The sequence below is a fragment of the Petaurus breviceps genome, unplaced genomic scaffold (genome assembly GCF_028583685.1).
Source record: "Petaurus breviceps papuanus isolate PSGF00001 unplaced genomic scaffold, PetGlider_PUasm1.0 140, whole genome shotgun sequence".
Classification (NCBI taxonomy): domain Eukaryota; kingdom Metazoa; phylum Chordata; class Mammalia; order Diprotodontia; family Petauridae; genus Petaurus; species Petaurus breviceps.
This window is the reverse complement of record NW_027185698.1, coordinates 353,882-372,043: the sequence shown is the minus strand read 5'-3', so window position 1 is coordinate 372,043 and position 18,162 is coordinate 353,882. Positions and strand designations below refer to the sequence as shown.

The 18,162-nt window shown below is 38.4% G+C and overlaps 1 protein-coding gene across 3 annotated transcripts in view; it reads right to left on the bottom strand.

The window, feature by feature from the left end:
• Positions 1–4,776: 4,776 nt before the first annotated feature.
• PDS5A (PDS5 cohesin associated factor A) overlaps positions 4,777–18,162 on the bottom strand; it is a 171,430-nt gene continuing 158,044 nt past the window's right edge. For all 3 annotated transcript variants that reach the window (XM_069068169.1, XM_069068179.1, XM_069068186.1), the window contains 2 exons: positions 17,347–17,702; positions 4,777–7,466 (listed from right to left, as the gene is read on the bottom strand). In XM_069068169.1, the coding sequence (XP_068924270.1) occupies positions 7,463–7,466; positions 17,347–17,702 (360 nt within the window). In that variant the 3' untranslated portion in view covers positions 4,777–7,462. The remainder of the gene's footprint in view (positions 7,467–17,346; positions 17,703–18,162) is intronic.

Here is an 18,162-nt window from a genome sequence, read left to right as displayed (position 1 = left end):
GGCCCTTGATGCTTTGTGAGTGACCATAATGCTCTCCTCTCCACCCTGGAACTGTGATCCAGAACTGAGTTGGGCAGTTGAGTTGCTTATCAGGGCCAACAAAGGGTCCCCTTTCACACCACTTATCTGACCGACCCCCTTATTATCTCTGGGCTGAGAGATCCCAAAGCTGTTACTCTTGCTGTCTTGGCCACGTACCCCCAATGAATTCATCTTACCCATCTATAACATAGACAAGGAATTAGTACATATACTGAATATATGCACCAAATGTTCAGCATTGATGTTAATTTCTTGTTTTTCATACAATAGTAAAATTTTGACTTTCTTTTATACTTATCCTTTTTTTCCTTGTCTCTGTGTCTATATTGCTTCTGACAACTCCCCTTCCTTAATATGCCCTCCCTTTGATTCTCAACTCTATTCTCCCTTTTTCTTATTCCCTTTCCCTCATACTCTTCTATTGGGTAAGATGAATTTATGTACCCAGCAGTGTTTATGTAGATTTTTCCCTCCTTGAGTTTAGATCAGAGCCTGCTCTCCCTAAAACCTACTACCCCTTCTACTGTACAAACTCTTCCTTAGAGTGCCCTAATTATGTGAGATTTTTTCTATTCTTCTCCCTTCCCCCTTCCTCAGCATTCTTTCTCCCCACCTTTCTAATTTTCTTTTAAGGTCATCCAAACAATAAAATCACACACAAGCTCCCTTATTATATTTTCTCTAAAATCCCTGGTGATGACGTTCTGAAGGGTTAAATGATCATTTCCTCATCTAGGAATGCATGTTTATGGTTTCTTATTCATGCTTACATTTTAATGTCCTTTTTTTTTCAAACTTTTATAGGATTACACTTAGTTTTGCTGGGCAGGTTATTTTTGGTTGTCGTCTTAGATATTTTGCTTTCTGGAATATTATTCTATTGGTCTGTTTCTTTATAGTGGTGGCTTTTAAATCTTGTGTAATCCTGACTGTGGCTCCATTGTATTTCAATTCTTTCTTTGACTGCTTGTAGTATTTTCTCCTTTAACTTTTGCATTCTGGATTTTAGTAACAATATTCCTGTTATGTTCATTTTGGAGTTTAAGGAGGTGACTTGTGGATTCTTTCAATTTCTACTTTGTCCTGTGGTTCTATGAAATCTGAGCACCATAGTTGCTGCTCTGTTCCTGGTCTCAGAACTACACAGTTATATTTCTGTCTTGTGCTCGGTAGTCTCAATAGACTCTGCCCTAGATCTGTGACCTGGAACTCTGAATAGTTGACAGAATGGTGAAACAGTACCCATTTCTGCTTCTAGCATTAGTTTAGGGGTACCTTTTTGCCCTAGTGCTCCGAATTCCCTTTCTGTCCTTAGCTGTGGTGGTAAGCATACCAAGCATACCACTGCTACAAAATTGCACTTCTGGTTTATTTCTATCTTCCTAAACTGTCCTGGGTTGGGAAAATTACTCACTGATTTTTTCTTGGTTTTCCCAATCAGCATTCATTTTCTAGATTATTATGGAGATGGTATGCTGGGAGAACTAGGTAAAAATGCTTCCTTTCCCTCTACCATCTTGACTTTGCCTCCCAAATGTTGTTATTGTTACTGGCTGATTGTGTAAATATCTCATAAAGTGAATCAGTGGCCTGTTGTGTAGAACACACATTGGATAGGGGCTCAAGAGCTAGAGTGGTGAGCAGGTAACGTGTACTTCTCAAGAAGACTTACCCCTGTGAGACTGATTTTAACTGTGTGATGGTCTGTCTCTGGGATTTTAGACTAGCTAGTTTGAGACAACATTGGAGTGAGCTAGTAGTGCTTAGGGATATAGTAATAGGCTGCACTGTCTTTGTATTTCCAGATCTTAAGTCTTGAATAAAATAGGTTCTTATCGCTTCCACCTTTTGCAGGTCTTTATAAAGTCAAAGTGAACCACCATCAATCTGTACCACCTCCTTCACTTCAGGTTCAGAATGGGGGTTTTTATGTCTCTATAATTTTATTCTCCTTCCTTCAGGGCTGCCTTCCCTTCTTGGGTACCATAAGAAGCTATGTTTGGCTTTCCTCTCATTTTAAAAAAATTTTCTTGCTTTTGAGGGGCAATTGGAGTTCAGTGACTTGCCCAAGGTCACATGGCTAGTGTTACATGTCTGAAGCCAGATTTGAACTTGGGTCCTTCTGACTCCAGGGCCAGTGCACTGTGCCACCTAGCCCACCCTTTTTTCCTCTCATTTTCTATCATATTCTAAGATGGTTACTCATTCCCCACAACTTCCACCACATTAATTCCTTGTTAGTGGAAAATTAATTCATTTCAAGTCCAGAAATGAATTTCCATTGTTGGTTTATCGACTTTTTAAAAGAAGCCTTCAGAATAAATCAGTGAAAATAATTCCCTTCCCCCCAAATACTTTTTTATCAGACTTTCCTACTGCCTTTATTTCCTTTGCTCTTCCTACATTTGAAGTAACTCTTTCCAAGGATGCCCAGAGGACCCTATGGCACCTCACTCACCCTCCCCCATGCTGGAACCCACCTCCAAACAATGCTCTTTTCCCCATTTCTTTTCTTAGCCAGAGACTGCCTTCCTACTCCTTCCCAGTGGTGGTAGGCCATTTTCCTTCCTAGTCTATACCCTGCACTCAGATGCACCCTAAGAACTTCTGGGTCTTTCCATTTTCCCTGCATTTGAACCCCATTGTCTATTAGCTTCTTGAGCTGAGACTGCATTTTTTTCTACTGCTATTTTCAAATGAGATCTCAATGATCAATGGTACTTGTAATCCTCTAATCTCACAAATAATTTTGAGTATACTCTGCATTTCCCCATGCCTGTGCCTCTCCTATTTTACTAATCCAAATCCTATCCCTTTCTTAATGACAATATGCTGTTCTTTCCTGACCACTTCCTTCCCTGAAGTCTTAAAAGAGTCTGTGAATTTTGTAGGAGGTCAGTATATTAATTAATCTAACCAAACATTTACCAAGTATTTCACAGGTACAAATAGGTATTTTGAAAGGTCTTGGAGAAAAAAAAGCCTTTCAAAGACTTATCTAGTTTACTTGCACACAATTCAACGTAATTCAAAATCACAATGGTAAGTGCATCATCAGGAACATAAAGCACCATGACATCAGATGAAGGTTGAAATTACTTAATGTTTTATATTATAACTGTAATTATAATTATTAACCTTAGGAATTTATGCGACAAATATGCACATACACTTAGTTGTGTTTATAGAAATTAGACCTTTCACTAAATGCTTTTGGGACAGGAGAATAAATCATCTTAAAGATGTGTTGACTATACAATGAATGAGGCCATCCTAGATGTCTTCTTCAGTGCTCTGAGCTGCTCTCCTTAAACTAGTTTTCCCTGGTCAAGGGGAATAGAAGTCAAGTTTTTAAACTCATACTAGGTCTCTATGTTAAGAAGTAAGTATTGTTCATGAAGATGTAAACTTGCACTAGAGTTTGGCTACAGTAACATTCATGCATCCAGATCCTCACACTCCACTGTCCCTGAATGCATGTGTAGTCCTTTTGATTTTTTTTCTTTTTTTTTTTTAAGCAACCGGGGTTAATTAACTTGCTCAAGGTTACACGGCCAGTTACTTCTGGGTGTGGTGCTGAGTATCTAAGCCCCAATTTGATCCAGGTCATCCCGACAGTGGAGCCTGTGCTCTTATTCGCTGTGCTACCTGGTCGCCCCAGTCCTTTTGATTTCTGGTGGCATTTTATGCTCTATCCAACTGACTGTTTCTAGAAGGAGAAAAAAAGGGTTATTTTTATTCAGAATGGCCTTTGAGGTTCTGCTCCTGAAATATAACTATTAGTAAGTAGAATTTCTCAGCTTAATCACTATTGACTTTTTAAAAGGCAGCTAAAAATCTTAGATGAAATAGATTACAGGACTTCAATTGTTTATATTTGATCCTTACCCAGAAAGCTTAGTAGATTCCTGAGCAGTTTTAAAATCGAAAATGAAACTAAATTTAATAAAAATTAAACTAAATTTTGGTTGTAACTATGGTATTATTCCAATCTTGTCAAATCACCTTTATACAAGGAGTGAAAAATCTATATTCCAAACACTGGCTGGGCAGTAAAAATGAACATAAACATAGATTTACATTGGACTTTATTAGCTATTACCTATCCTTGCATGTGGTGAATCAGTGTTGACCTGCTATCCAAGTATAATCTATTAGGTTCACTCCATAGCTTGTGGTCAGAAAGTGACTAATGGGGAAAAATCCAATTTAGAGGCATGGTGGTTCTGAAAGAAGTATTGTGAATACTAAGTATCAACATTGAGTAGCTATGACTGACATCTCACATTCTCATGGATTTCTTAATAATGGAGATCTCTCTGCCTTCTAAGTTCAATTCATATGAATTTCTATCAATAGGAAAACTACACGGATGCTGGCAGGTTATATATAAATAACAGCTCCCATTGGTATAGATTTGTAAAGCACTTTCCCTATGACAGTGTATTCAGAAATAAAGGTATCATGGTGGATCAATGAAGGATCAAAGTGTTTTCCACATCTACATTATTTTTGAGGTTCTAAGATTCTGTATATTTTCTCACTATTTTTTAATCATCTTCAGGCTTTCCTTACCTTACAGAGCTGACTCAAGGACCCAAGGATACTAGTGGCATTTAATTAGTGATTACTACTGTAGGTTTCAAATAATAATTAACCAATTAGACTGAAACATTTTCTTCTTACTACTCGTAAGAGATACAGGAACATTTATGGGTGAACACTACTACAACATAATGCTGCATTTCTTGGTTTTATTTGAAACAATCCATGTTTTAGTGTTTCATGGTAGATATTACACTCTGCATTTACACAAATTACAATGTTCTTCATTCTTAAAAAGAAAATTCTAAAAATCCAGCCCATGTGCAGCACAAGAATATGTAAAACTACTATACACGCTTTGTATCAAAGAGTATAAAATTCTGGTTGTATTATTAGACAAATTACAAGAATCCTCTAACTAGACACAAAGGTTTTAACATTAGGTCTTAACTGCAAATCTGGATTTCTTCATTTTGTTTTAACTTTGAGATGTGAACAACAGTTTAAGAGGAATTAATCTTTTTTATTGTGTAAAAAGAAACCAAATGATTAAATGGGTATTTCCCATTCAAAAGAGATCCCCATCTTTCTTTCAACCTCTCATTCTCCCATTTCTTGTTTACTTTCCTTTGTGTTAAACATGTGCATGTTCATCAGGTGCACAGTCCTGCCAGTTTTCTAGTCAATCAGTACTCTGCTCGCCTTTTCCCTTTGTAAGAATTCAAACAGCTTCAAATCAATGCAGCAATCCCCCCCCCCCCCCCCCAATATTTGACATGGTTCCCTGTGTCAGTTGCTTTTTGGTTTTCAATAGTGAGGGCTGAGTTCCAGGGAAAAAAAGGTTCTTGTCCTTTCCTTAAGGGCTTGAGGGTGATGAAATTAACTTGTCTAATACTAAGAGAACCTGAAAAACTCCCTGACTAGAATGTGCCCATTTTTCATGGGTTGGCTAAAGTCACTGTCATATACTTCTGCATAGTTTTTTTTCTTTCCTCCTGCCCCACAGGGTCTAGGGACCAAGTACAAGGCAATAAAAGAGAAGGCAGTAAAAAGTGGCAGGCCAATTTTACATTCTCCCAGAATCATATTAGTATTCCTCCATCTTATAAACAACTGAATTATTTACCTATATCTTCCACATAAATTAATATACAGCCAACTCTGGATTATCCTGGGGGGTGCTGGTGGTAGATATGTGTCTAATGTAAAACTTGCTTTCAAATTATTGTTAACATGATTGAGCAAAACAGGTGGTAATTCTTTTTTGAAACAATTCATTATCACTTGTTTACTTTAATTACTGCCTCTAACCAAGTACAGGCACATGGTGCAAATACACTGAAAAAGTCACAGGTTCATTTGAGGCTTGTGCTGAGTGATGTTAGTAAGATGCCCAGCACATAGTAGTTGCTTAATGTTTACTGACTGCTAAGGAAATGAACCTCTATTAAGAAACAGGAGAGTTCTGTGCAGGGAAAGTTCTACATGGAAGTTTCTTGAATCTTGAGAGGATGCTTTCTGTTTTTTGTTTGTTTGTTTTTTTCATTTAATGCATTTCCAGGTCATCAGACACATCACTGTGTTGAATCAAAGAAGTACTTCTTGAACTCCATTACCACGGATAAAAGAGTTGACTGTAATTGTCATCCAATTCTAAATGTGTTTAGCTCCTGCACATAAGAATTATGAACTCCATTTAAGACGAGAAAACATACTGATAGATTAAAAAGCAAGGACTATCATATGACACCTAGAAGCATTTATTTTATGCGACCAACTTAAGTATGATAATGTGTACACACAAAGTGTACACTTTTACCCTTGCTGAACAATACCAGGAAACATTGGTGCAACAGTCTTCTAAAAATGGAAAAAAAAATTGAGTTCAGACATTCTTTCATTTATCGCAATGCTTAAAATTGAGTGCATTTCTAAACATTTCCAACTTTCCTTATGAAGCTGCCAAAGTCCATCTATTTTTAAAAATTGACTTTTTTACATCAATAAAAATCTGGTGATGCACATTACAAAACCAAATTCTGAACTGTTGCCTTTACTCCTTTAAAATTTCCAATATTCCAACATCATAACCACTAGAGTAAAACCCTTTTTAAAGTGATATGCTTTATAAAACAAATAACAATATGTACATTTATTGCAAATTATATTAAAGTGGGGGAAATTAAAAAATGAAATGTTTACTTGCAAATCAATAATTTTAATTATTTTCTCACTCTGATAAAAATCAGAAAGCAACATTTATAAAATTGCCACCACATGACTTTTCATAGCAGGGAAAAGAAATCTGTACATCTTATTTTCCAGAAAAGTAGGCAGGCGGAAAGAATTATACATAAAAGTCTTCAAAAGGAAAAGCCAAGAAGTACTTGTTCCGATCTCTTTTTCTCCTTAAAATTAATTCAGTAGACTTCTATTTTTCTTGTGTAACATGGGCATTCCTGGCTCTAGAATTATGAATTTTCTGTGTCAGTGTAAGGACATCCTGTGACTTTCTTTAAAAAAAAATGCAGCATGGAAAAGAACGGTGTGATGCACTTTAAACTCCAGATATGCAGGAACTGGAACCAAGTGTTAAGCAATTTGCTTAATTATTGACTTTTCATAAAAAAAAAAGTCTGAGGGGAAACTAAGTACAATTGCTTTTAGCCTCTCAAGAGTTTCTGCTTTACATTTCCATTCAAGGACTGGTGTCATATGAAAGGGAAGTAATAGTTTCAGTTTTCAAGGCAGAAATTGGGTGTTTTGAAGTAATCTCAGTTTCTGTACAGGTAAATTTTGAATTCTAGTTTTCGCAGAAGCTTGAGCCTGTCTTTATTTGGCTGTCATTTCCTCCCTTTTCGAGCGAGGCTTCTTTTTACCTTATAAAGACGAAAAAAGTTACTATTAGAATAGACATACAAAGGAGGAGATAAACCAACTCCCTACACAAAGACCAGAATCTAGAGTAACAGTTGGCAATCCTTAGGCTGTGACACTCATAGAGAATTCAGTATGGGATTCCTTCCACAGGCAAGCAAAATATATCTTCTTGTGGAGACTAAATAAAACATAATACAGATAAAGCACATGATGTTTTATTCTTTTTGAAACAAAGGTAGAAGCTATTGGACTTAATGAAATACTGAAATCAGATACTGCGGCATAGCTTCTTACCCTGTTTTCTCAATGAACAGATCTAATAATATATGATGCATTTTGATGTTGAAAAGAAAATCCTCATATTCAAAAGTATAATTTTCATTTTGAACTTATATCACTTTGTTTTTAAATCTTTTTTGAAACTGAAAAGAAACTCATCAGTTGAATAAGTTTTGTTTTTTTAGAACTTAGGAACAACAATACTTGCAATTCATATATTCCAACCGTGCATTCGGGAAAAGTGTGATTCATTCCAGGAAGTTGGAATTTTCATTCATGTTGATCTTAGTGTAGGAGAAAAGTTACAGTAGAGTGTATCAAGTCAAACAGGATGATTATACTTCACTTTTAAACAACAAATCAAGATCTGACCTCTAGAAAGCCTAGAATGCAAGCTAACACAATTTCCTGATATTAAAACACAAGGAAAATTGTCCTAATGGATGATTAACATGGCTAAACATTATTATTCTTATACTGTAACAAAATAAATATTTGTATCATATGTCCTAGGGAAGCTGCCTGCTGCACCTTAATGAAGCCTCCCTTTGCTAGTTCTGTATCCTCAGTAGCTTTGTGGCTGCTTTCACAGACTTTTAAATGATCCAGGTCCCTGGGAGAATCTCCCTCGGAGAAAGTGAATCTCCATCACTTTCCAGTACTTGGCTTCTGAAAGATTTTATATTATTGTGACATAAACTCCTTGTTGCAAAAATCAGATTAACATTTGAGAAATGAACACTTAAAGCATCTGCAAACACAGACTTAGAACTCTAACATGTTATTTTGGGAAAGAGAACAACACAAATCTCAGTAGTTAAAATTATTTACACTATGGGAGACAGAAAAGGGCCTACTGCACGGGATGTCAGAGGTTCCGGCTCCAAATCCTCATTCTATTATTGTTACTACTTATTTGACTTACTTTCTTCATCTGTAAAATGGAGAGGTGGGTAAGGAGGATTGAAATAAATACTGCTAAAATTCTTTCCAATTTGAGATCCTAGGGAAGACTTTCAGTAACAAAATTAACCTTAAAGATTCAGAGGAAATTCTTTTTTTTTTTTTTTAAGACCTTTGATCCAGGTCCCTTTTTATAAGTTGTTTACTCCTTTAAGAATAAAAACACTGTTGAGGACATGGACTTCATCACTAATTCTTAGCATACAGTTTGATATATCACGATGGCTTAATAGGTGCTTACTGATTTCTTTAAGAAAATTCAGTTATACACTCTTAGAGGTAGGAGGGGCCTTAAAAGCCATAGAATCTATCTGTCCTTTGAATGAAAAAATTTACACCAATTCCCTCAGTTCTGTTTCTGGATAATCTGTCCATTTTAGAATTTAAATTATCTTGCTGCTTACATACCTATCTTTTTGTCTGCCCAACCCCATCACTGTTTTAAATAACCTGCACACACACACACACACACACACACACACATATATAAAATAAAATGTGTATATGTAAAAAGTATTCCCTTGGATTTACAGTCTAGTGATGTAGTGAAATGAGTTTAATCTAGCAAGACTTGTTCTTGATAAAAATCATGCTAGTTCATTGTCAACGCTGCTTCTCCAACCAACATTAAATAATGTCTTAAAAAAAATTTTTTTTTAAACCACAAACTGAAGTCTAATTCACTTGTGCTTTCTCTTTTTTTTTCTTTTTAAAGCAATTGGGGTTAAGTAACTTGCCCAAGGTTACATGGCGTGTGCGTGTGTGTGTGTGTGCGTGTGTGTGTGTGTAGGTATCTGAGGCTGGAACAGATCCCGGGTCCTCCGACTCCGGGGCTGGTGCTCTTACTCACTGTGCCACCTAGCCACCCCATTTCTCTTCTTTTTTAAATTTTCACTAGATTTACAAGACACCAGGCAAGTAAGTTCTTGATAGGAATAGTCCTTGCCTGGGAACCTGTCATTCATGTGTGTTACTACAGAAATACAAATCTTGTCAGCTCTCTACTATAAGCCAGTTGCTTGTTTCCCAGATCTCCCTTTCTCTTCTGATTGTGATAATTTGATTGCTTCTGTCAGAAATATTTTTTGCTGAGGAAAACCATGAGAAATGGGCAATAGTATCTGGTTTAACAAGTCTTGGAAAGTACTGTCACGTCTTGGCAAACAACCCATGAAGAAAAAAGGCTTCTTTACAGCTTCTTTTTAGCCTGACACACAAAGCTCAGTGAAATTCAGTAGGGAACCACCACCTACCCCCACAATGAGGAAGTGTCTTTCTACTGCATCTGACCAGGATTTTTAGCTTGCACAAATCTTTATTTCTTAAAGGACAAGTAGGGTCTTCATAAGAGTTTCATCAATGGATTAAATTTTTTAAAAATCAACTATCATTCAATAAAATTGGTTTTCTTCACAATCTTATTTTATATACTTTTGTTCCAAAAAGGGGTCCACAGATTGCCAAAGGATTCCATGACATGTTGAAATAGGGTAAAGTGCTCCTTCCCTTTCTTTTCTAATACACTTTAAGCTCCACATTATCGATCAAGATTCCCATTTGGTTCTTCAGACTTTTTTTTTTTTTTTGGTTTTTATACTTGAGGAACATTTCATTTTTCTTAATAACCTGATCAGTAGAAATCCATTCATCAAGTCTCTTCTATTCTAGGAAAGAGCCAGCTTCTAATGTGAGCACTTGGCCATGGAACTAATAAAAAATCAATAACATAAACAAAACAATTAAGATGTTCCCTACTTTCGGAGCAAGAAATGTAACGGGTGCTTCTGGGCTAAAATACAAGAATTATAGGAAATCTGTGTATTGGATGTGGGGACCAATGATTTTAAAGCTGGTTTGCTCAGTGAGAAGGTAAGGGAATAGGATAAAAACACGTCCCTTCAAATTTAGGTAAAAATCAAATAGATTTTCTCACTGAACCTGGTAGGTTCAACGCCCTCAGAATCAGATCAGAAAGTGAATTCTGACATCTATCTGTATCTATGTATCTATCTTCTACCATTCAGAGCTCTTCATATTCTTGATTGTGGTCAGAGGTGTTTTTAATCTTTCTCACTTTAAATATACTTAGGACAACCAATCAGTCAATCAATCAATATTTATTAAGTGCCTACTATGTGCCAAATGCTGTGCTAAGGGTCAGGGAGACAAATGAGAGGCAAAAGCCAGTTCCTGCCCTCAAGGAGCTTACAATCTAGTGGGGGACAATGAACAAATATGTACAAACAAGCTACATACAGGAAAAGTTGGGAATGCTTGAAAGAGATAAGGCACTGGAATCAACAGGGGCTGGGGAAGGTTTTCTGCAGGAGCTGGGATTTTAGTTGGAACTTAAAGGAAGCCAGGAAAATCAGTAGGAAAAGGGACGGCATTCCTGGGATGGGGAGCAGCCACAGAAAATTTCCAGAACAAAGAGATGCAGTCTCTTGTTTGTGACATGGCCAGAAGGTCACGAAGTCCTTGGATTGAATGATATTTGGCAGGAAGAAAGGACTGGATATCAGGGGAGGGGGGTGAGAAACAGTTACACGTCCAGGATGACTCCTAGGTTTTGAGCCTGAGGGACTGGGAGGATTGTCTTGCCTTCTATAGGAGATGAGAGAATGGAAGTCAATAGACACTGGTGCAGGAAAGATAAATTTGAAAATAATCAACAGAGATGGTAATTAAAATCCATAGAGCAGATGAGATCACATAACGAAGTAGAATAAAGGGAGAAGAGAAGTGAGTTAAAGATACACTTAACTGTGAGCACCTATGTAATTAGAGATCTCAACAAAGGTCCAGCAAAGGAGATAAGAGAAGATCAATCAGGTGGTGGAAGTAGGAGAGATTCATACTGCAGTAACCTAGAAAGAACAGATTATCAAGGTAAAGAGAGTGACTAACAGTGTCAAACACTGCAGAGAAACTGAGGAGAATAAGGTTTGGGAAAAGGTCTCTGGCTGGATCTGGCAAGGAAGAAATCATTAGTAACTTTGGAGGGAGCAGTTTCAGTGGAATAATAAAACCAGAGGTCAGATTGTAAGGGGTTAAGAAGAGAGGAACTGGGGGTGGAGTCAAGATGACAGAGCAGACACAGGACTTTCGTGTGGCTCCGGCTCCCACCTCCCCAATTCATATAAAAGGTGACTCTGAAGAAACTTTAGAGCTACAGAACCTACAAAATGACACAGAGAAGCTAACCTTCCGCTGAGGACAGCCCGACAGGCAGCAGGAAGGAGCCAGAGCAGTGCTCTGTGTGTGAGCCGGAGGTTTTAGCCTCAGGGAGGGCCTGACCAGTCACCGGCTGGAGGGACTTCAGATCACTGGCAGCTGTGTGTCAGTCCATAATTATCAACACAGAGATGCTAAGGACAAAGTGAGAGGTCAGGGCAGGGTGGACTTTGGGATGCAGTAGTTGGGAGTGTGGTCGGCCTTTGCCCCCAGGGCGAGAAGCAGCTGAGGCATGGCAGCCATGCAGCTGCAGCTCCTGGCCTGCAGAGTGTAGGGGGACCAAACAACCAGTCTGAGGGGTAATCGCTCTAGCTTTAACCTTCTTGGATCTGGATTGCTATCTAAGGTGGAGGGCCTGGGGTGTGTGACCAGCTTACCAGAGCATGTGGAGGCTTCAGAGAGAGCAGCCAACTAATACCTTTGGCAGCTGAGAAAAACCCAGTGATTGGGATGAAGCTCCCCTGTCTGGTAGCAGAGTCTTACTGTGGCAAAAGACCCAAAAGTCAAGTAATTGAGTGGCAACATGAGCAGGCAAAGGAAGCAAAACAAACAAAGCAACCCAACTTTACACTTCTATTTTGGGGACGGACATAAAGGATCTTTCAAAGCATGGAACAGAAGGAAAACAGTGAAGTGGGAACTCCTACAAAGCTTCCAAGAAAAATATGAGCTCATTACAGGCCATAGAGGAGCTTAAAAAGGATTTTGAAAACCAAATAAGAGAAGTGGAAGAAAAATTGGGAAGAGAAAAGAGAATGAAGAAAGAAAATTATGAAATGAGAGTCAACAGCCTGACTGAGGAAAATAACACCTTAAAAAATAGACTAACTCAAATGGCAAAAGAGACTCAAAAAGCCAATGAGAAGAATGCCTTAAAAAGCTGAATTTGCCAGATGGAAAAAGAATCTCAAAAGCTCACTGAGAAGAAATCATTGCTTCAGAATTAGATTGGAGCAAATTAAAGCAAGTGACTTCATAAGAAATCAAGATGCTTTTAAACAGATCCAAACAAATGAAAGGATAGAAGGCAATGTGAAATATCTCATTGGAAAAACCAGTGACCTGGAAAACAGATGCAGGAGAGATAATTTAAAAATTATTGGTCTACCTGAAAGCCATGATCAAAAAAAGAACGTAGAAATCATCCTTCAAGAAACTCTCAAGGAAAATTACCCTGACGTTTTAGAAGCAGAGGGCAAAAGAGAGGTTGAAAGAATCTACTGATCAACTCCTGAATAAAATCCCGAAAAGAAAAATCCTAGGAATATTATAGCCAGGTCCTGAAATTCCCAGATCAAGGAGAGAATATTACAAGCAGCCAGGAAGAAACAATTTGAATATTGTGGAAACACAATCAGGATAACACAGGATCTGGTAGCTTCTATTGAGGGATCAAAGGGCTTGTAATACGATATTCTGGAGATCAAAGGAGCTGGGATTAAAACCAAGAATCACCTATCCAGCAAAACTGAGTATCATGTTTCGGGGGAAAATATGGTCATTCAGTGGAATAGAGGACTTTCAAGCATTCCTGATGAAAAAACCAGAGTTGAATAGAAAATCTGACATTGAGATACAAGAAGCAAAAGAAGCATGAGAAGGCAAACAGGGAAAAGAAATCATAAGGAACATATCAAAGTTGAACTATTTACATCTCTACATGGAAAAACGATAATTATAACTATTGAAACTTTTCTCAGTATGAGAAGAGTTAAAGGGAATAGAAATGTGTATGTGTATACACACACACGCAAATATATATGTCTATATAGGAAGGTATATAGGCATATGAATACATATATGTATAGGTATACATAGATAGAGGGCACAGGACCAATCGAATACTAAGGGATGATACTTAAAAGGTGAAATTAAGAGGTGAGAGAGGAATATAGAGAGGAGATGGGGAGAGACAGAATGGGGTAAACTATCTCATATAGAAGAGGCAAAGGAAAATGGTTACAATGGAGGGGAAGAACAGGAAGGCAAAAGGGAATGGGTCAAACCTATTCTCACTGAATTTGGCTTAGGGACAGAATGACATACACAGTAAATAGGGTATCTCACCCTACAGGGGCGTAGGGGGGAAGGGGATGATGGAAGGGAGGGCAGGCTGGGGGAGAGAGAAGTTGGAAGCACACACTTTAGAAAAGGTACAGGATCAAAGTAGAGAATAGAACAGTGGGAGGGGGGTAGGAGGGAGGGAAATATAGTCAGTCTTTTCAATATATCCACTATGGAAATGTTTTGCATAGCTACACATGTACAACCTATATTGAATTGCTTATCTTCCCAGTAAGGGTGGGTGATAGAGGGAGGAAGGGAATGAATCTGGAATTCAAAGTTTTAAAACCAAATGTTTAAAATATATATGTATATATATAATAATATATACTATTATTAATATTATATATAACTGGGAAATAAGATATATAGGCACTGGGGCATAGAGATCCATTGTGCACTACTAGAAAGTCGGAGGGGGTATGGGAAAAGATATGGGAGAGAGCAGATTGAAGGAGGGATATCCAGCGGGATTGCTATTTTGGGGTTGTGGGTAGGGGAAAAACGGGGAGAAAATTTGTAACTCAAAATCTTGCAGAAATGAATGATGTAAACTATAAGTTAAAAAAGCTAGAAAACAACAACAAAAAAAAGAGAGAAACTGGAGGCACTTAATGTAGATGGGTTTGGCCCACAAAGGGCCATAGGGATGACAGCAGAGATGGGGATGGATTAAGTGAGAGTTTTTCGGGATGGGGGAGACATGGACATGCTTGTAGTCAGCAGGGAATGTGCCAGCAGAGAGGGAGAGGTTGAAAGTAAGTGAGTGAAGATGACATATCGGGCAATGTTATCAAAGGCTTTTTTGGGGGATTGACAAGGCTCACTGTTGTAGGGTGAAGACTAAAGTAATTTGCAAAAGTAAGAAATAACAGAAACTAAACTTGGAAACTGAGAACAGAAACAACTGAAAAATTATATCTTTTTTACCTCCAAACACTCTGCCCTTTCTCTATGCTGCAGGAGTGGCAGCTTTTTTTTCCACAGGGTTCCTGGCAGCCTGGCCTGCCAACCTGGTATTATTCCTTGTTATCTCCTACTGTTGCCCAACTCACCCACCTGTGTCCCAGCCTGAATCCACATCCGGCTCTGCCCTCCAGAAACCTGGTTTTACTGTTCCTGCACTTCCTTTAGTACACAAGTTCCCTCACACTACTCTTACAATTTTGCACTAGCCCCCCTTCCTCCTACCCCTCCATGCTGCTTCCACCCCAAGCCCAGCCCCAATTCCAGTTAGAGAATTGAGTGAACATGTTGATTTCCTTTCAGTCCAGTGGCCTTCCACTTTATCTGCCCCCAGGGCCTGTACTTTCATTCCACCTTAGCTATACAGACATGATCATAACACTGCTGAAGGCAACAGCAACTTAAAACGTGTAATGATGTATGGAAAAGCATTTTATAAATGTGACCTATTGTTAGCTCTTGCACCTGCATGATCTAGAACTTGGAAATTCATCTCAACACAATTTCTTAGTCTCCATCTCTGTGACTCGCTCTTCCTGAATCTATTCTTTATACTCAAAAAAATCTTTGCTTCTCTGCTGCCTACAAATCTTCCCAGGGATCCTTCCTGTTATCACTTTCATAGCCAAATAACTTTAGGACAGGCATCTCTACTCTACAATATGTACCATACCCTTTTGAAAGTGTTCCATCTGTGGATCTAGATGAATTCCTGCACACATGGTATATGTGAAACGTATGTAGCCAAGTACTTTACTATTTCATACTATGAACTGAAACGTCCTAAATAGATGAGCTGGATTTGCCAGCTGGTAGTTCAGTTCTCTTTCTCTCTCTCTCTTTTACAATATGGCTTCTGACCTCACTACTTGACTGACACCATTCTTAGGATGCTGATGACTTTGCTTGCTCAATCAGAGCTCTTCTCAATTTGTATCCTTCTTTGCCTCCATGCCACATTTAACAATGTGGGCTGCCTTCTCCCCCTTGAGAGTCCCTCTGCTCATGACAGACTGAATGGTGTGCACACGTTGCCTCTCCCTCCCCACCCTTATTACCCTGTACATAAGGCAAATTCTGGGGCTTCTGTTTTGTCTTGGTTTCCTTAGAGAGTTGTTGGGCCTTCATTTTCACAGAGGACCAATGGTATTGTGAGGGTGATGTCCTGACTTAGGAAAGAATTTAAGCGAGGCAGAGTTTTGAGAAGTCATCGGCCTCACTCTCTCTCCCAGTCATTAAGTCCAGGGGCAAGACAAAAGTCGAGGCAGCTGATGACGGCCCGGGATGCAGCACGTGATCTGCGCGGGCGTCTGCAGTGTTCCTCAGCACAGGCCTCAGCTGCTGTTCGAAGGTCTTCACATGCTCAGGGTTGACACCCTCCAACTCCCCGTGGCCTCTCAGGCCTGTTGGTTACTCTCAGCCTGGGTTAGCCCATTTGCTGAGCTGGACTTGCTGGAGTGTGGCCACTGTGCATGCTGCAGCTCCTTGGAGCCACACGGGAGAATATGAGTTTAATAAATGCTTAATTATTTAAATCTTTAAATTCTGTATAAATAATTAAATTTTATAGTGTTAAAACAAAGTGGGATTCTATTTGTACACATTTTCAAGTATACTCATTTTCAAATCTCTTAATCCCACAGTTTGCATAAAATTTCAGTGAGAAAGCTAAAAAATACCGCAGAATATATGGTTTGATAATGCGTTAATGTAGTTTAGGTAAAACTTTTGTATATAATGTTTTGTAATGAATTTAATTGTCAAAGAAGCAGTACATGCTTCGACTTAATCCCCTGGTAGACAATTATGTTTGATTGATTAAATATTTTAAACCTAAAAATTAAGTCCCAATAAAGATGCAAATTAGGAAACTCCTGAGTGAATAAAAAATTAGTTTTTGTCATTAACATGCTTAGGAATATTCCTGACACAGTCCTAATTCTCAATATTACTATGAACCCTATGAATTTTGCTAGGAGCCTTGTTGAATGAGTCATGGTCTCTGAAAATCAAAAGATTTAAAACTGCCATAACTCTCCCTTGCTGACAACATGCAATGCCTAACAACCAAAATATTTCACCAGTATTAGTGCAAGAGAGAAGCAGCTCCTCGTTATATATTTCCAGTGCTGACCACAAGAGGTAACTAAACACTTGTTGGTCGTTGACTGACATCTGAGAATCAAATCCTTCAAGTCTGGATTAATGGGATGAAAGTGGAACAGTACAGAAAGAAAAAACCTAGCAGGTCGTGTACCATACCAAAGGAGTTGTTCACAGGCTGATTCATCTGTGTTAACAACTTAAGAATACTAAACATATTTTTTTAAAGTATGTTTTTACAATTCAAGGCTTGGAGAGAAGTTATTTTACCTTTGTAAATCAATTTGCCTCTCTGCTGGTGCTGCTTTTTTGGCTACATCTTGTAGTTTGGGTGCTTTGGCGTTGCCTGCCTCTGGCCCCCCTGGGCTCTCCTGACCAACTGCGGCCCTCTTTCTTCCCCTCCCGGCTGATTTATTTGTTTCGTCATTTTTTGCTGCGCTGCCCTGAGATTCAGACTTGGGCCGACGTCCTCGTCTGGCCTTGGGAGGGGCAGGTGGTCCTGTCTCATCTGCCTTCTTCTCTTCAGTTTTCTGTTGGATATTCTCTGCTCCAGATGCTGTCGCTGTTCTTTTCTTTCCTCGGTCAGTGCTAATGTTGCCCTGAGTAGCCTGGTCAGAGTTAATCTCCTACAATAGTCCAAATAAAATTCTGTGAATATATACATTCTTCACATAGAAAACCGTCTATATATGAAAGCTACTGAAAAGAAAATTTTAAAGCAGGTGAAGAAATAGGTAATAGTGGGGACTGGTGGGTAGGAAGAAGAAATAGAAACTCACACTTTCTCATAAAAATGACTTTCTGCAGTGGAAATCCTAAATACAGTGGAAATGTATTCAAAATAAAATATCCTGACTTTTCCCCCTCAGGTATAACATTTTATCTTATTTAAGAACAGTGTTTATTAAATCTTATGGATCCTGGTTCTAAAAAGATAATGAATGGTGCCAATGTCAGACCAATTAAGATAATTATAGCTGAAAATTACCAATACATCACTGTGCTGTCAGGTACACTTCATTCACTCTCAGAAATATGAACAATTATTCAGCACTGACTGAAAATAGGAAAATTATAAAAACACAA